At 34.4% G+C, this 15,820-nt stretch overlaps 1 protein-coding gene across 1 annotated transcript in view; it reads right to left on the minus strand.

Annotated features, from left to right (window-relative positions):
* LOC123643865 (cytochrome P450 20A1) overlaps positions 1 to 15,820 on the minus strand; it is a 42,359-nt gene that overhangs the window by 18,762 nt on the left and 7,777 nt on the right. Inside the window, exons 3-6 of the mRNA XM_045559688.1 lie at positions 15,256 to 15,422; positions 11,687 to 11,829; positions 7,360 to 7,527; positions 2,715 to 2,793 (exon numbers count right to left, since the gene is read on the minus strand). Coding sequence (XP_045415644.1) covers positions 2,715 to 2,793; positions 7,360 to 7,527; positions 11,687 to 11,829; positions 15,256 to 15,422 — 557 coding nt within the window. The remainder of the gene's footprint in view (positions 1 to 2,714; positions 2,794 to 7,359; positions 7,528 to 11,686; positions 11,830 to 15,255; positions 15,423 to 15,820) is intronic.

Here is a 15,820-nt window from a genome sequence, read left to right on the forward strand (position 1 = left end):
AAAACCCAAATAATCCTATTAAAAAGTGAGCAAAGAACATGAACAGACATTTTTCAAAAGAAGACATGGCCAAGAAACATATGAAAAAATGCTCAACATCACTAATCATCAGAGAAATACAAATTCAAGGCACAATGAGATATTATTTTATACCAGTCAGAGTGGCTATTATTAAAAACGCAAAAAATAACAGCTGTTGGTGAGGATGTGGAGAAAGGGAATGCTTACACACTGTTGGTGGGAACGTAAATTTGTACAACCTCTATGGAAAACAGTATGGTGATTTCTCAAAGAACTACCATTTGATCCAACAATCCCACCACTGGGTATCTACCCAAAAGAAAAGAAATCATTATATCAAAAGGATACTTGTACTCATATGTTTATCACAGCACTATTCACAATAGCAAAGATATGGAATCAACCTAAGTGTCCATCAACAGATGAATGGATAAAGAAAACGTGGTGTATATACACAATGGAATACTATTCAGCCATAAAAAGAATAAAATCATTGTCTTTTGCAGCAGCATGGATGGAACTGGAAGCCATTATCTTAAATGAAACAACTCAGACACAAAGACAAATTCCACATGTTCTCATTTATAAATGGGAGCTACATAATGTGTACACATGGAAGCAGAATGTGGAATGATGGACAAAGGACACTTGGAGGAGTCAGGAGGTGAGAGGAGGTAGATGATGATAAGTTGCTTGGTGGGTACAATGTGGGTTGCTTCAGTGATGTATGTACCGAAGGCCCTGACTTCACCACAATGTAATATATCAATGCAGCAAAACTGTACTTTTACCCCATGAATATATACAAATAAAAAATAAATGGAAAAAAAGTTGCAACCTCCTCACCCTCTGGCACTCCCTATCCCCTTCTGGTTTTATTTTTCTCTACAGCATTTTTCACCTTTTAACATACTATTTAATGTACTTGTTTAGATTATTGTCTGTTTCTTTCCACTAGAATGTGGTGCTACAAGGGCAAGAAACTTTCTTGGTTTAGATTACCACCTAAAACATGCCTGCATATTACAGATCTTCCCCAAATATTTATAGAATTGAATGATACAATACACATTAGTTATCCAAATGAGAAATTATTAACACTGTAATACAGTAATTGCAATACTTTGCTACACAGCTGAATCATCAAAGTACAAGTCACACCTCATAACAATTAAATCTGAATGTCTATAGGTAGAAGCCAGCCTTCAATATGTTTTAAAAGATTCAAGGTGTAGCAAAGTTTGGTAAATACTGTTTTACATTCTCAACCCTACAAGTGCATTACAATAATCTGGAGAGCCTTTACAAAAATATCTGATGCCCAGTCCACCCTTATCCCAGATTTTGAATAAACTGGTCTAGGATAGGGCCCAATCTTCAGTTTGTTTTGTTTAAGTTCCCCAAGTGATACTGATGTGCAGAGCAGGTTGGGAATTACTTAAACGAAGGAAGCTCTGATCCAGCCATGGGATTCCATACCAAACCATAATCATTTTCAATAAAAGCTCAAATTTGTACTATGTTCATGTTATAGACCAAGGAATACATCATGTTAGACAATTTACTTTCATTTAGAATCAAAGAATATAAATTATTAATTTTCATTTCATATTAATCTAACCAATATTTCTGAAATACATTTTTTATCAAGGGGAATTAATCCAAATGCATCCATCAAGAGCATCAGGATAGTAATAAAAAACAGCAGAAAATATGTCAATTAAATTGGCTTTTTTTGACTTCCATTGGACAACAAGGGAATCACTATAATAGTAAGCTAATAAGGACCAGGATTTTTGTCTTCCATGCATATAATAGGTCCTAGCACACAGTAAGCCTCAATTTTTGTTGTTTGTTGAAAAGATGAAGGAAGAGAATCCTGTGAAGCAATGCAACTAAATATGGAAAATAATCCATTATTCCAATGTAGCCTATGTATTTTAATTTACCCCGCCTGCTTCCAAAGAAGGAATTGAAGCAGCTCAGAATAAAAATACTGAAGCATCACAATCATTCAACTACTGACAGGAACTACAAAACCACAACAAAAAAAGGAATAAAGGAGAATAATCTGGGGGAGTGATCTTAAATTAAAATTGCTATTTTTCTGTGTAAATTTTATAAAGTTGTACTTAATACCAAACAATTTTGAAGATATTTTTACTCAATGTTACAAATGGCAAAAAATTTTTATGTTGCTACATTTTTTACAAATATTTGTATAATATTTAATCATATTGACATTATTTTCTTGGCAATACCTTTAACATTGAATATTTAGTTTGGTTTTGGTTTTCTACTGGCAGAAACAGTACTACAAAAATTATTTTCATGAATATTTTCTTGTTTTAGATAATTTCATCCATTATGTATGGCTCTTAATATGTTCTGTCAAATTGCTTTCTTAACATTGTACCCTTACACTTTCCATTAATTCTGTAGAGTGTACCAGCTCTACAGCACCTTCATTCTGCAGTGAGTGCTAGTGTTTTCTTTTACTAACTTACTGTTTTTTTTCTCTTTTGCTAAAGAGAAACTTACATGGCAGGAAATGTAGGAAAAAAACATAAAGAGAAAATATAAATGACCTGTAATATCACCATTTAGAGATAACCCTATTAAAACTGGGGTACAAAAAAACTGGGATACGTATCTTTTCGTCATTACCAAAAATTAAGAGTGACCAAACTTACCATCTTCATATTGCTTTTTCCGAGTTGTACTTTTATCAAGTGACCCATCTAAATAGCCTTTTCCAATTTCAGACCAAACCTGAAAACAGGAAAATATACTTATCTATTATCCAGTAGGTAGATTTTCTAAATAATTCAGAGCAATGTAAGCTAATAACTAAGGAACTCCTTTTTAACCAAAAATCTGATAATTAAGCTCTCCCTTTTAAGAGGGCTGCACAATCATTTACTCCACAGTCTCAGAGGATAGGGACAAATATATTTTAATGATTTTAGTCAATGCACTTTCAAACTAATTACAAATGGAAAGTGAAAAGTTCCTTTTCTTGAAAAGGAGTATGAATAGAAAGGAAAAAGGACACAGCATCAGAGTCAATCCTCAAATTTTTATTATAATAGCACAAGTAGATAAGTAAAATTCACAGGTAATTACAAACTTTTATTTCTCTTGCAATTTATTTTTATGTTTTGGGAGACATAGTCATACCCAGTCACCCCAGGTAGAGTGCAGTGGTATCATCATAGCTCACTGCAACCTCAAACTCCTAGGCTCAAGTCATCCTCCTTCCTCAGCCTCCCAAGTAGCTGGGACTACAGGTTCGCACAATGACACCTGGCTAATTTTTTTCGTTTAGTAGAGACGAGTCTCACTCTTGCTCAGGCTGGTCTCAATCTGCTGAACTCAAGTGACCCTTCCACTTTGGCCTCCCAAAATGCTAGGATTACAGGCATGAGCCACCACGCCCAGCCTCACTTGCAATATTGATAGCCATTAGCTGGGGTGCAGAAAAAGGTAAAAAATTCATCTAAGGTTTGGAGATAAAAAGCAACAGAATAGGCTTCCATATTTCCAAATTGGGTCATTAGCCCCTGAAAAAAATGTTAACTTGATTATAATTCAAAAGTTCTGAAAGAATTCAGGGAAAGAACACAAGATTTATTAATCAATAGCTAAATATTGTATTTGAAAAATAATAAAGAGTGCTCCACTTTTTTAACTTTTTTTTTTTTTTGGTAGAGACAGGGTCTCACTAGGTTGCCCAGGCTAGTCTCGAACTCCTGGCCTCAAGCTATCCTCCTGCCTTGGCCTCCCAAAGTGCTAGGATTACAGGCATGAGTCACCATGCCTGGCCTTTCTATTTTTTCTTTTAGGCAGGATCTTACTCTGTTGCCCAGGCTAGAGTGCAATGGCCTGTCCATAGCTCAGTGTAACCTCAAATTCCTGGGCTCAAGAGATTACCCAGCTAGGATGAGAGAGACTAGAATAAGAAAGAAAAAACAAAGGGAAAAAAATAGAAAAAAACATAAGATATAAGAAAAAAATTAAGAAAAGACATTACCTGGCTAGTTTTTACATATTTTTTTGTAGAGACAAGGTCTCACTATGTTGCTCAGGCTAAGAGTCCTCAACTCTTACCTTAAAAGTTATAAATTTCAGATTATTTAAACATAAAAAATTAAACTATTAGAAGTATTTTTAAAATGTATACTAAATGTTTATATCAGGAATGCCCTTAAACTGTGGAAGGAGTTTCTAAGCACGACATAAAGCACAGGGTAAAAATTCATAATGAAAAAGTCAAATTGATTTACTTACATAACAACATTAACATTTATGATACTGAAAAAGCATTATCAATAAAAGTAAAAGCATGCCAGGTGTAGTGGCTCACGCCTGTAATCCTAGCACTCTGGGAGGCCTAGGTGGGAAGATTGCTTTATGCCAGGAGTTCGAGACCAGCCTGAGGAAGAGCAAGACCTTGTCTCTACAAAAAATAGAAAAATCAGCCAGGCATGGTGGCGTGTGCCTGTAGTCCGAGCTACTAGGGGGGCTGAGGCAAGATGATCACTGGAGCCCAGGAGTCTGAGGTTGCAGTGAGCTATGATAACACCACTGTACTCTAGCCTAGGTAACAGAGCAGAACATGTCACAAAAAAAAAAAAAGTAAGAGCAAATGAAAACTGAGATAAAAATAAACAGCTGTTGCAGGTCAGTAAGAAAAAGAAACCATTAGTAGAAACATAGGCAACGGACAGGAGAAAGCATTCCACAAAAGAAACACAAGTTTTGACAAAACTATAAAAAGACATTTAACTTAACAAATAAAAGAATTATAAATTTTAATCATAAAATATCATTTTTGACTTATCACATAGGCACAGATTTACAGGACCAACAATTTTAAATGTTGTCAAAAGCACACGGAATAAGCATACTAATGTTGGTGGGAAAATAATCAGTACAATATTTTGGGAGGGCAGTTCAGAAAAACCATATGCAATTGAAGGTGAGGTGGAACACCTGTGAAATAAGTATGCCTCTTACAACTAATGACATCTCCCAACTGTTGTCAGCCAAGTACCAGTCCTGATGCAGTTGTCACTGCCACTGAATTCACAAACTGGTTATTATTCCTGGTGGCATGACTGAACAATTGCAATCCCTTGGTGTTTTAGACAATAAAAGATCATTTGAGGAAGGATATTAAGTACTGCTTATGGTCTGAAAATTTTCCTTTGACAACTTCTAGTAATGTTAAGAAAATACCAGATTCCTGTCAAAAATACAGATTTTTGAATCTACTCATGAAATATCAGACAAACTCAAATTGAGGGATATTCTACAAAATAACTGTTCTACACTTTCCAAAAATATCAAGGTCAAGAAACAAAGAAATGCTGAGGAACTGTTTCAGATTAAGAAGATTTGATCACTAAAAGTAATGAGTGATCCTGAGTTGGGTCCTGGATTGGGGGTGGGGGTAAGGGCTGGCAAGCTATTAAAATAAGAACATTATGGGGATAATTGAAGAAATTTGACTATAGGCACTTGATGAGCTAATAGTATTGTATCAATGCTTAATTTCCCAAATTAGATAACTGTTGTCACTGTATAGGAGAATATTATTGTTTTTAGGACATACAAACTGAAATATTCAGCGGTAAAGAGGCAAAATGTCTACTTTACTCTAAAATCGTTCAAGGAAAGGGGGAGGAAGGGACGAATAAATAGATAGATGGACAGATAGAAACAAAGAAGAAGAATGACAAAAGCAAGTGGGGCAAAATGTAAATAACTTCTGAAACTGGGTAAAGGATATATGAGAGTTCCTTGTACTAGCTGCAACTTTTCTGTAAGTTTGAAAGTATTTCTATTTTGAAGTTATAAGAAAGAAAAAGGAACAGGAAGAAAATACTGCATAAAATATGTAGGATAGATATCAGCACTAGAAGAAAATTCTGGAAACAATAGTGGAAATCTCTTCAAAAATACTATCCAGTACAGTGGTGCATGTCTGTAGCCCCAGCTACTTGAGAGGCTGAGGTGGGAGGATTGCCTGAAACCAGGAGTTTGAGGCCAGCCTAGGCAATGCAATGAAACCCCTATCACTAAAAACAAAAATAAAATAAAATTTTAAAATGCTGTGTCATCAACATGAAAAACTACAGAGATCAACAATTAAGTCAAAAATTGATTCTTCATTAAAATAAGAAGACATTTTAGGAATTCTTTAACCAATTTATTTTGCCTGGGTACACAGAGTAGTTGACTCTGAAGTAGAATTTAGAGTGATTTTTCCATTTTTATTTTTACGTACCCGAATATGTGAATGTTTATTAAGAAACACGTATTTTTAAAAATCATCAAACAAAAATAACAAGAAAAAGTATAATATTAAACAGTGACAGGGAACTGGCCCACAGTTCCTGGTGATTTTTGTTTAAAACATATTAACTTAACTATTCAACCTGTTTTATAGATTTAAACAATATTAGGAATAATTCTTCAGATCTAAAACATGGTAGAGTAAATAACCTACATATGATTTGAACCAAATAAATTAATCTAATGTTGAAACACATAAAAATAGAGAATAATAAATAAATTCCATCTGTAAATCTAGAAAAGACAAACAGTAATTCAACTTTAGAATTACTAAATTTTAGAATTAGTTCGATAAAACTAGCCTTGCTTCCAATCATCTCATTAGCATGTTCATGCTCCATTGGTTTTAACTTCTTTCTATATAGGACTTAATCTAGTTCTATTAAATATAGTTTTTCTCTTTATTCTAGAATTTAGTATTATTTTTATAACATAATTGCTAAATATTAAAAGAAAATTTCACTTGGGCACAGTGGCTCATGCCTGTAATCCAGCACTTTGGGAGGCCAAGGCAGGAGGATGACTTGAGGCCAGCTGTTCGAGACCAGTCAGGGCAACATAGTGAGATCCCATTTCTATAAAATACAAAAAAAATTAGACGGGCATGGTACTGTGGGCCTGTAGTACCAGCTATTCAGGAGGCTGAGGCCAGAGGATCACTTGAGCCTAGGAGTTTGAAGTTACAGTGAGCTATGACTGCATCATTGCACTCCACCAGTCTGAGTGACAAAGGGAGACCCAGTCTCTTAAAAAAAAAAAAAAAATTTCCTTAGTAATGTGTTTTTTATATTTCAAAAGGTAACTGTTTAAAAAAAGCAATTCTTAGCCTTTTAAAAAAGACAACATTTATTTTGCTTACATTGTTTAGCCCAAAACAAGGAATTTCTATGCTATAGAATCTTAAACCTTCTTCTTGATAAGAAGAGTCTGCATTATTCAACTATCCAATTTGCATTTTAAATTCAGCCCTAGACTTACTGTGCCATGATTCTTCTGGAAGCGAATGACTTCCTGGTCATCTTCAAATGTACTACCCATTACCATTTGTGTAACAGACTTCATAGCAAAACCAAGCATATGCTGGCTGAGGGGTACATGCTGGTGCTCTGGGTAGGAGAGCCATTTATCTAATAATTCTTCTGAAAGCTGAAAGAGAACAGGAAACCACAATGATTTACTATTTCCTCTTATCAAATCTTAGAACACTCTAGCAAGTAGATTCATTTCATAGCATACATAGCTCAACTCGGTAACCAAAGCAAGGATTCAGATATTTACTCATCTATCAGACTAACACTGGCTCCATCTATAATTGCATCCTCAATGGTTCAGGTTCAGCTTCTGTCAAAGGGCTGATTTGTAAAATAAAACAGAACTACCACCAAAATAATAAAGCCAGAAAATAAGATAGAATAAAATAAGATATATAAATGTCCTACACAAGCTTCAGTGACAGAGTCTCTGACAGACTCTCAGGGTCTCTCTGTCATTCCTTCATTCACCAAATATTTATTAATCCCTAATAGAATAAAAACAGTATATAGCAAAGACATCACAAGCTTTGGTTTGATTTATTGATATACAGGAATACTACTGATTTGTACATAGTGATTTTGTACCCTAAGACTTTGCTGAATTTCTTTATCAATTCCAGGAGTCTCTTAGTGGAATCTTTCGGGTTTTCTAGATATAAGATCATATAATCAGCAAAAAGCAATAGTTTGACCTCCTCTTTCCCAATTAGGATGCTCTTAATTTCTTTCTCTTGCCTGATTGCTCTGGCTAGGACTTCCAGTATTATGTTAAACAAAAGTGGTGACAACGGGCACCTTTGTCTTGTTCCAGTTCTTAGAGGGAATATTTTCAGCTTTTCCTCATTCAGTATGATGTTGGCTGTGGGTTTGTCATAAATTGCTTTTGTAATTTTGAGATATGTTCCTTCTATGCCTATTTTGTTGAGAGTTTTTATCATGAAAGAGTGCTGAATTTTGTCAAATGCTTTTTCTGCATCTATTGAGATGATCGTATGGCCTTTGTTATTGCTTCTGTTTATGTGGTGAATCACATTTATCAATTTATGTATGCTGAACCATCCCTGCATCCCTGAGATGAAGCCCATTTGGTCATGGTGGATTGTTTTTTTGATATGCTGTTGAATTCGGTTTGCTAGTATTTTATTGAGGATTTTTGCATCTCTATTCATAAGGGATATTGGTCTGTAGTTTTCTTTTTTTGTAGTGTCCTTTCCTGGCTTTAGTATTGAGGTGATACTGGTTTTGTAGAATGAGTTGGGGAAGATTCCCTCCTTCTCAGTGTTATAGAATAATTTCTGCATTATGAGTACCAACTCTTCTTTCTAGGTCTGATAAAATTGGGCTGTGAATCCATCTGGTCTAGGACTTTTTTTTGTTGGAAGATTTTTATAGCTGCTTCAATCTTGTCGCTTGTTATTGGTCTATTCAGGAATTCTATTTCTTCCTGATTGAGTCTTGAGAGATTGCGTGATTCCAGAAATTTGTCCATTTCCTCTACACTTTCAAGTTTATGTGCAAAGAGATTTTCATAGTATTCACAGATGATATTTTGTATTTCTGTGGTATCAGTCCTAATATCTCCTTTTTCATTTCTCATTGAGCTTATTAGGGTCCTTTCTCTTCTATTCCTGGTTAACCTAGCAAAAGGTCTATCAATTTTATTTATCTTTCCAAAGAACCAACTTTTTGTTTTGTTGATCTTCTGTATTATGTTGGAAAAACTCTTCTAGATATCAGCCGAGGCAAAGAATTTATGAAGACCCCAAAGGCAATCACAGCAACAACAAAAATAAATAAATAGGACCTGATTAAATTAAAAAGCTTCTGCACAGCCAAAGAAATAATCAACAGAGCAAATAGACAACCTACAGAATGGGAGGAAATATTTGTAAGCCATACATCCGATAAAGGACTAATAACCGGAATCTACAAAGAACTCAAGCAAATCAGCAAGAAAAAATCAAACAACCTCATCAAAAAGTGGACAAAAATGTGAAAAACAAAAGTTTTTCAAAAGATACACAAATCACCATAGACATATGAAAAAATGCTCAATGTCACTAAGCATCAGGGAAATGCAAATTAAAACCACAATGAGATATCTATCACCTTACCCTTGTTACAATGGCTTTTATTAAAAAGTCCAAAAATAATAGATGCTGGCATGGACACAAAGATAAAGCAACACTTCTACACTGTTGGTGGAACTGAAAATTAGTACAACCTGTATGGAAAACAGTATGGAGATTGCTCAAAGAACTAATAGACCTGCCATTTGATCCAGCAATCCCTCTACTGGGTATTTACCCAAAGGAACAGAAGTTATTTTATCAAAAAGACATCTGCACTCGAATATTTATTGCAGCACAATTCACAAGTGCAAAGATAAGGAATCAACCCAAGTACCCATCATTTCATGAGTGGATTAACAAAATGTGGTATATGTATACTATGGAATACTACTCAGCCATGAAGGATGACTTAATGCCTTTTCCAACAATTAGAATGGAACTGGAGACCATTATCCTAAGTGAAGTATCTACAGAATGGAAAAACAAACACCACATGTACTCACTATTAAATTGGAACTAACCCTTTGAGCACACATGTGCATAGAGGAAGTAAAACTTAATGGAAATCAAGTAGGAAGGAGGGGGGATAACCTACTTAATGGGTACAATTAACAGTATCTGGGTGACAGGCATACTTATAACTATGACTCAAGCATTATAAAAGTGATCCGTATAACCCAAAATATTTGTACCCCCATAATACTTTGAAATTAAAAAAAAAAAGTTTGTTGTCTTACATGGGTGTGGAGTGTGGCACCCCAAAACAATTAAAATAGTAGCATCAGTGATCACAGAACACCATAACAGATATAATAATAATGGAAAAGTGTGATGTATTACAGGAATTACTAAAATGTGATACAGAAACATGAAGTGAGTTGGGAAAATGGTACTGATAGACTTGCTTCATACAGGGTTCCATAAACCTTCAATTTGTAAAAAACTCCATATTTGTGAAGCACAATACAGCAAAGCTCAGTAAGACAAACCCTTAAGATTTTCTTTCCCCAAATGTCAAAGTTTGTTTGTTTTTAGAAAACATTATTTTTCTTAATAAGCACAGGATTTTTACGTCAAAACAATTCTAGAAAAAGTACATAACTTGTGACCATCTCAGCAGTCTCAGGTTCATGCACAGAAATGGGAAGCCCAGCTGAGTGTCAGTGTTCACCTGTTTACATCCTGAACTACCAGATCTCACCTTCTTCATTACTCAATCTATTCCTGAATGTCCAATCCTACATGGGCCTTTTAAAGTTGTCAGGCCTATAGGACCCCATATGACAAAGCTACACCCTCTCATTATCCACAGCCTTAGAATGTTGAGCCATTTGTTTGAATTCATTCTAAGTATCACATATCAATGCTGATTCTTTAGCTCAAACCTTATGTTTAAAGTAGAATTTACTTTAGTATAAAGCGTGCATTCCAATTATTTTATTTATTCATTTAATTTTCACAAATGGTTCATTTAATTTCATGAATTTTATGTCTTACCATTAAATACATGTCTTTTTCCCACTGATTTGAAATGCTAGCCATCATACATTGAATTCCCATATGAACTTGGGATTGTTTCTGGATCTATTTCATTGATCTATATATGTGCCACTAAAATAATTCTGAACAGTAGAATGGAATATAGATAAATAACAAATGAATATTGACTCTACAAAATCAAACTATAGAAATGTGAGAGAGAAAATGGAGTTAGTAAGGTCCTAGCACTGTTGAGTAATTGGTAAAAGTTATCACTAACATTAGGTTATAATAAGTCAAGAATACCTATTGTAATCTGTAAGGCAGAGGTTCTCAACTAGGGTGATTTTCCCTCCAAGGGACTTTCAGAAACGTCTAGAGACATTTTTGGTCATCACAACTGGGCACATACTGGCATCTACTATGTAAAAGCCACAGATGCTACTAAATATCCCACCACGTAAAAGACAGCCCTCCATGACAAATAATCATCAGCCCAAGTTTGAATACTGCAAACACTCAAAAACCCTGCTCTCTCTATATAAAGAATACATAATTAATAAGCTTACAGAGAGAAAACAGAATATTCAGAAGATTAAAAATTAGCCTAGAGAGACAGGTAAGAAAAGAGTAGCAAAAATAAGATACACCAATAGTAAAAAAAAATACATTATCTATAACATATTGTAGAACAGCACATAAAACTACTTATCACCTTACCTTTAGCAGGAGAGCAAAATTACCCTGCAGAGAATTAGTCACACCATTTTCATACAATTTTTTCCTCATGTGGTTTTCACTCGCACTCCCACCACCAGATTGATACCTTAATAATGACTTTAGCATCGTTTCAAAAGGGTCCACTGAAACAGACAAATTAAATATTTCTATATCAAAATAGTCACTAAAAAAAAAAGAGTACAAGAGATCAGGGAGATAAGAGATTATAGCACAGAAGCCTGGCAATTTTTTTCCATAAATCCCTTAATTTTCTTTTCTAAATATGAACAGTTTAAGAGTCAATGAAAATTGGCAAGAATACAATATTCTGACTGGGAATTCCATTGTTAAGTCATTAATACTTGCAAAAATTTTCTACCTACATGACTACAATATCTTTGAATTTTAAAAAAGGCCATTCAACTGATTTTAAAGCAAAACGGATAAGTTTTTGTGTGGTTATCAAGTATTACGGTTAAAATTATTTGCTGAATTCAAATATTTCTTTTCTCCTTCATTTTTAAAAGTGTTTCTTTAATGACTATATTGTTTTCACACATACACACAAAAGATACATTGTCACTGTAAACAATTCAAACAATATAGGAAAATATAAATAAGAAAGTAAAATTCATCTCACCACACGGAGACACTCACCGTTAACATTTAAGACATTTTTTATAGCTGTTATTTCTTAACAGGGAGAAACAAAAATCTGTCCGATTTCACAAAGAACTACATTCCCTTCTTTCAGAGCACTTCTCACAGTTCATTAGAGTGATAATTTGAATGTTTACATGCTTTCCTCAGTCCCCAATATTAGACTAGAAACTCCATAAGAGAAGAGACTGTGTCTGGTTTTACTCATCATTGTACTCCCTGACAGAACCATCTTTTCATGTTGTGGAAAGCTTAGTGATTAAAAGCAAAATCTTTTTTTTTTATTTCAGCATATTATATGGGTAGTATATTATATGGTAAGTTTAGGTTACGTATATTGCCTTTGCCTCCCCACCCCCCCCCACCCCCCGAATCAGAGCTTCAAGCGTGTCCATCCCCTAGATGGTGCGCATCACACTCATTATGTATGTATACACCCATCCCCTCCCTGCCCCCATCTGCCCGACACCCGGATTAATGTTATTCCTAAATGTGCTCTTAGGTGATGATCAGGGAAACCAATTTGATGGTGAGTACATGTGGTGCTTATTTTTCCATCCTTAGGATACTTCACTTAGTAGAATGGGTTCCAGTTCTATCCAGGAAAATACAAGAGGTGCTATATCACCATTATTTCTTATAGCTGAGTAGTACTCCATGGTATACATATACCACATTTTATTAATCCACTCACGGATTGATGGGCACTTGGGTTGTTTCCACATCTTTACAATTGTGAATTGTGCTGTAAAAGCACAATCTGGACTCTGACTATCTTCAAGTCCCAGCTCATCACTAATTAGCTGTGTGACCCTGGGCAAATGACTTAACCTCTCTATACCTCAGCTTTCCCTTCTGCAAAATAGGAATAAACATAATATCTTCTTTATAAAGTTGCTCTGATGCAGCTGAGAAGCAGTCAAAAACATAAAAAAAAGGAAAAAATATATAAAGTTGTTCTGAGAACTAAATGAATTAATATTTATAAACAGCTTAGAATAGTGCTGACATATAATAATTGCTATACAAGTATTTCATAAACAAATCTATATCATCATCTTAAAGCCTGAAAGTATTCATTTATTAGCTACTGATAAATATTTAAGATGTTTCAAATTTTGATTTTAAATAATGATAGTATAAATCTTTTTACAGTTATGAAATTATCAATTTAGGGATAAATTCCATAAGAAGTCAAAGGTTACTACCAACTTTCTTCTCTCCAGAAAGTTTGTACAATACAACATTTATACTTCATGTTTCCCCGTTCCCTCATCAAGAATGACTTTTGCCAGTGTTTTTTATCTCCTCTAGTCAGATAGGTAAAAAATCTCATTTTCATTTGTATCCAACTGAATATTAGTGAGGCTGAAATCTTTTCAATTGTTTACTGCCCACTGACTGTTATTTCTTCTTTCTTAATTACCTTGTTTTTGTCCATTTTTCTACAAGGGCATTTCATTTTTGTTAGTTTTTATTTACCATAAACATAATTACATACATGAGTGGTAAATAGTTTTCCTATTTCTCTTTTAAACATTTTCATGGTACCTTTTTATTTAACAGAAATAGAGTAATCAATTACTATTTGTTATGTGTAGTAACGTGCGGCCCACATTTTCCCATTTCTCTTTCATCCTTTCTCAAGGTATTTGTTTTGTTTGTTTTATTCTGTTTTGTTTTATTTTTAATTAGAGATAGAGTCTCACTGTGTTGCCCAGGCTGGTCTCCAACTCCTGGGCTCAAGCGATCCTCCCAACTCACCCTCTCAAGTAGCTGGGACTACAGACATGCATCATTGTGCTTGGCTCAAGGTGTTTTTAAGTACACTAAAATTTTGCATTTTTATGAGGACAAATTTGTCCAAGTTGTGTGTTATACCTCCTAGATCTTGTGTCATTGTAAGAAAAGGTTTATCTATACCTCCCCCCTACCCACCAAAAAAAATTTAATATTTAACCATGTTTTATTCTGTGACTTTCATGACTTCATATTTTAATCATTTAGAATTTGTCTTGATATAAAGAATAAGGCAGGAATTGAGATTAACTTTTTTCCAAATAACTAACCAAGATTTCCAAAACCATTTATTTGGGAATTACTTCTTCTTTGTCACAAAATGCTGTTTTTATCATATATACTTGGTTTGTCTTCCAAACTACCTACCCTATTCCATCAACCTGTCTTTCTAGTCCTATGACAGTACAAGATTCTTTAAATTAATCTAGCTTTACACTATCCTATCTCATAGTACAAGTATTTCCCTCATTAATATTCTTTTTAAGATTTTTCCTATTGCTCATATACATTTATTCTACCAGACGTATGCTGGAACTATTTTTTCAAGTTCCCAGAAAAATCCTGTTGAAATTTATATTGGGATTTTATTGTATATACCTATAAAGAAAAATATAATTATTTTATAATACTGCCTTAAATGAGGTAATAAAGATTACAACACAATGCTTAGCACATAGTACAAAGCATTCAATAAATATTAGCTATGCCTATTCAAGAACTATTTATGGTTCTTTATTTATAAACATTTTTATTTTTGGGAGACAGTCTCACTCTGTTGCCCTGAGTAGAGTGCCATGGCATCAGCCTAGCTCACAGCAACCTCAAACTCCTGGGCTCAAGCAATCCTTCTACCTCAGCCTCCCGAGTAGCTGGGACTACAGGTGCACGCCACCAAGCCCGGCTAATTTTTCTATTTTTTGTAGAGACTGGGTCTCGCTCTTGCTCAGGCTGGTCTTGAACTCCTGACCTCAAGCGATTCCTCCCATCTCCACCCCCAGAGTGCTAAGATCACAGGCATGAGCCACCAAGCCTGGCCAATAGTTCTTTATTTATAAACATTTATTCTTAAAAAATAAGGATCAGCTAATTAGAAAGAAAATTAAACTTACATGTCTTATTAGGGTTGATATGCTGCTTCAGTACATCAACTGTGCCCAAACTAACCACAAGGCGGCTGCCAAACCAGAAAGAGACCACAGGCCCATATCTCTCATGCAGATTAACCAGGAACTGATGTAAACTTCCGCTATTCACAATATCTGGAAGATTACCATCTCTGACAAAAGAGTAACATTTGACAAAACAATCAATTTAACTTGGAAAAAAAATCAGAAAAACAATAGTTAACTCTGAATTAACTATGTCAATGGATTAATGCAAAGGTTCATGAAATTCAAATTACTGTAAAATCCAAAACGAAATTATATTTGACTTCTTGCCATGTTTCTATAGTCATATTTAGAAATCGATTTGTCTGATATTCTGAGAATTCATAACACTTCAAACCAAATAAAAAAGATACACAAGGAACATCTGACTTAGATACTGGAAAACTATCCAACTTTGGTAGCCTAATACTGAGATAATAATAGACATCATCATAGCCTGGAGAAAATAATCAGATCAGCCATGGCAATTTTTTCTTCCCTCCTTCTATCTTAATCTTGCATTTCT

Source organism: Lemur catta, chromosome 8, assembly GCF_020740605.2.
Source record: "Lemur catta isolate mLemCat1 chromosome 8, mLemCat1.pri, whole genome shotgun sequence".
Taxonomy (NCBI): Eukaryota; Metazoa; Chordata; class Mammalia; order Primates; family Lemuridae; genus Lemur; species Lemur catta.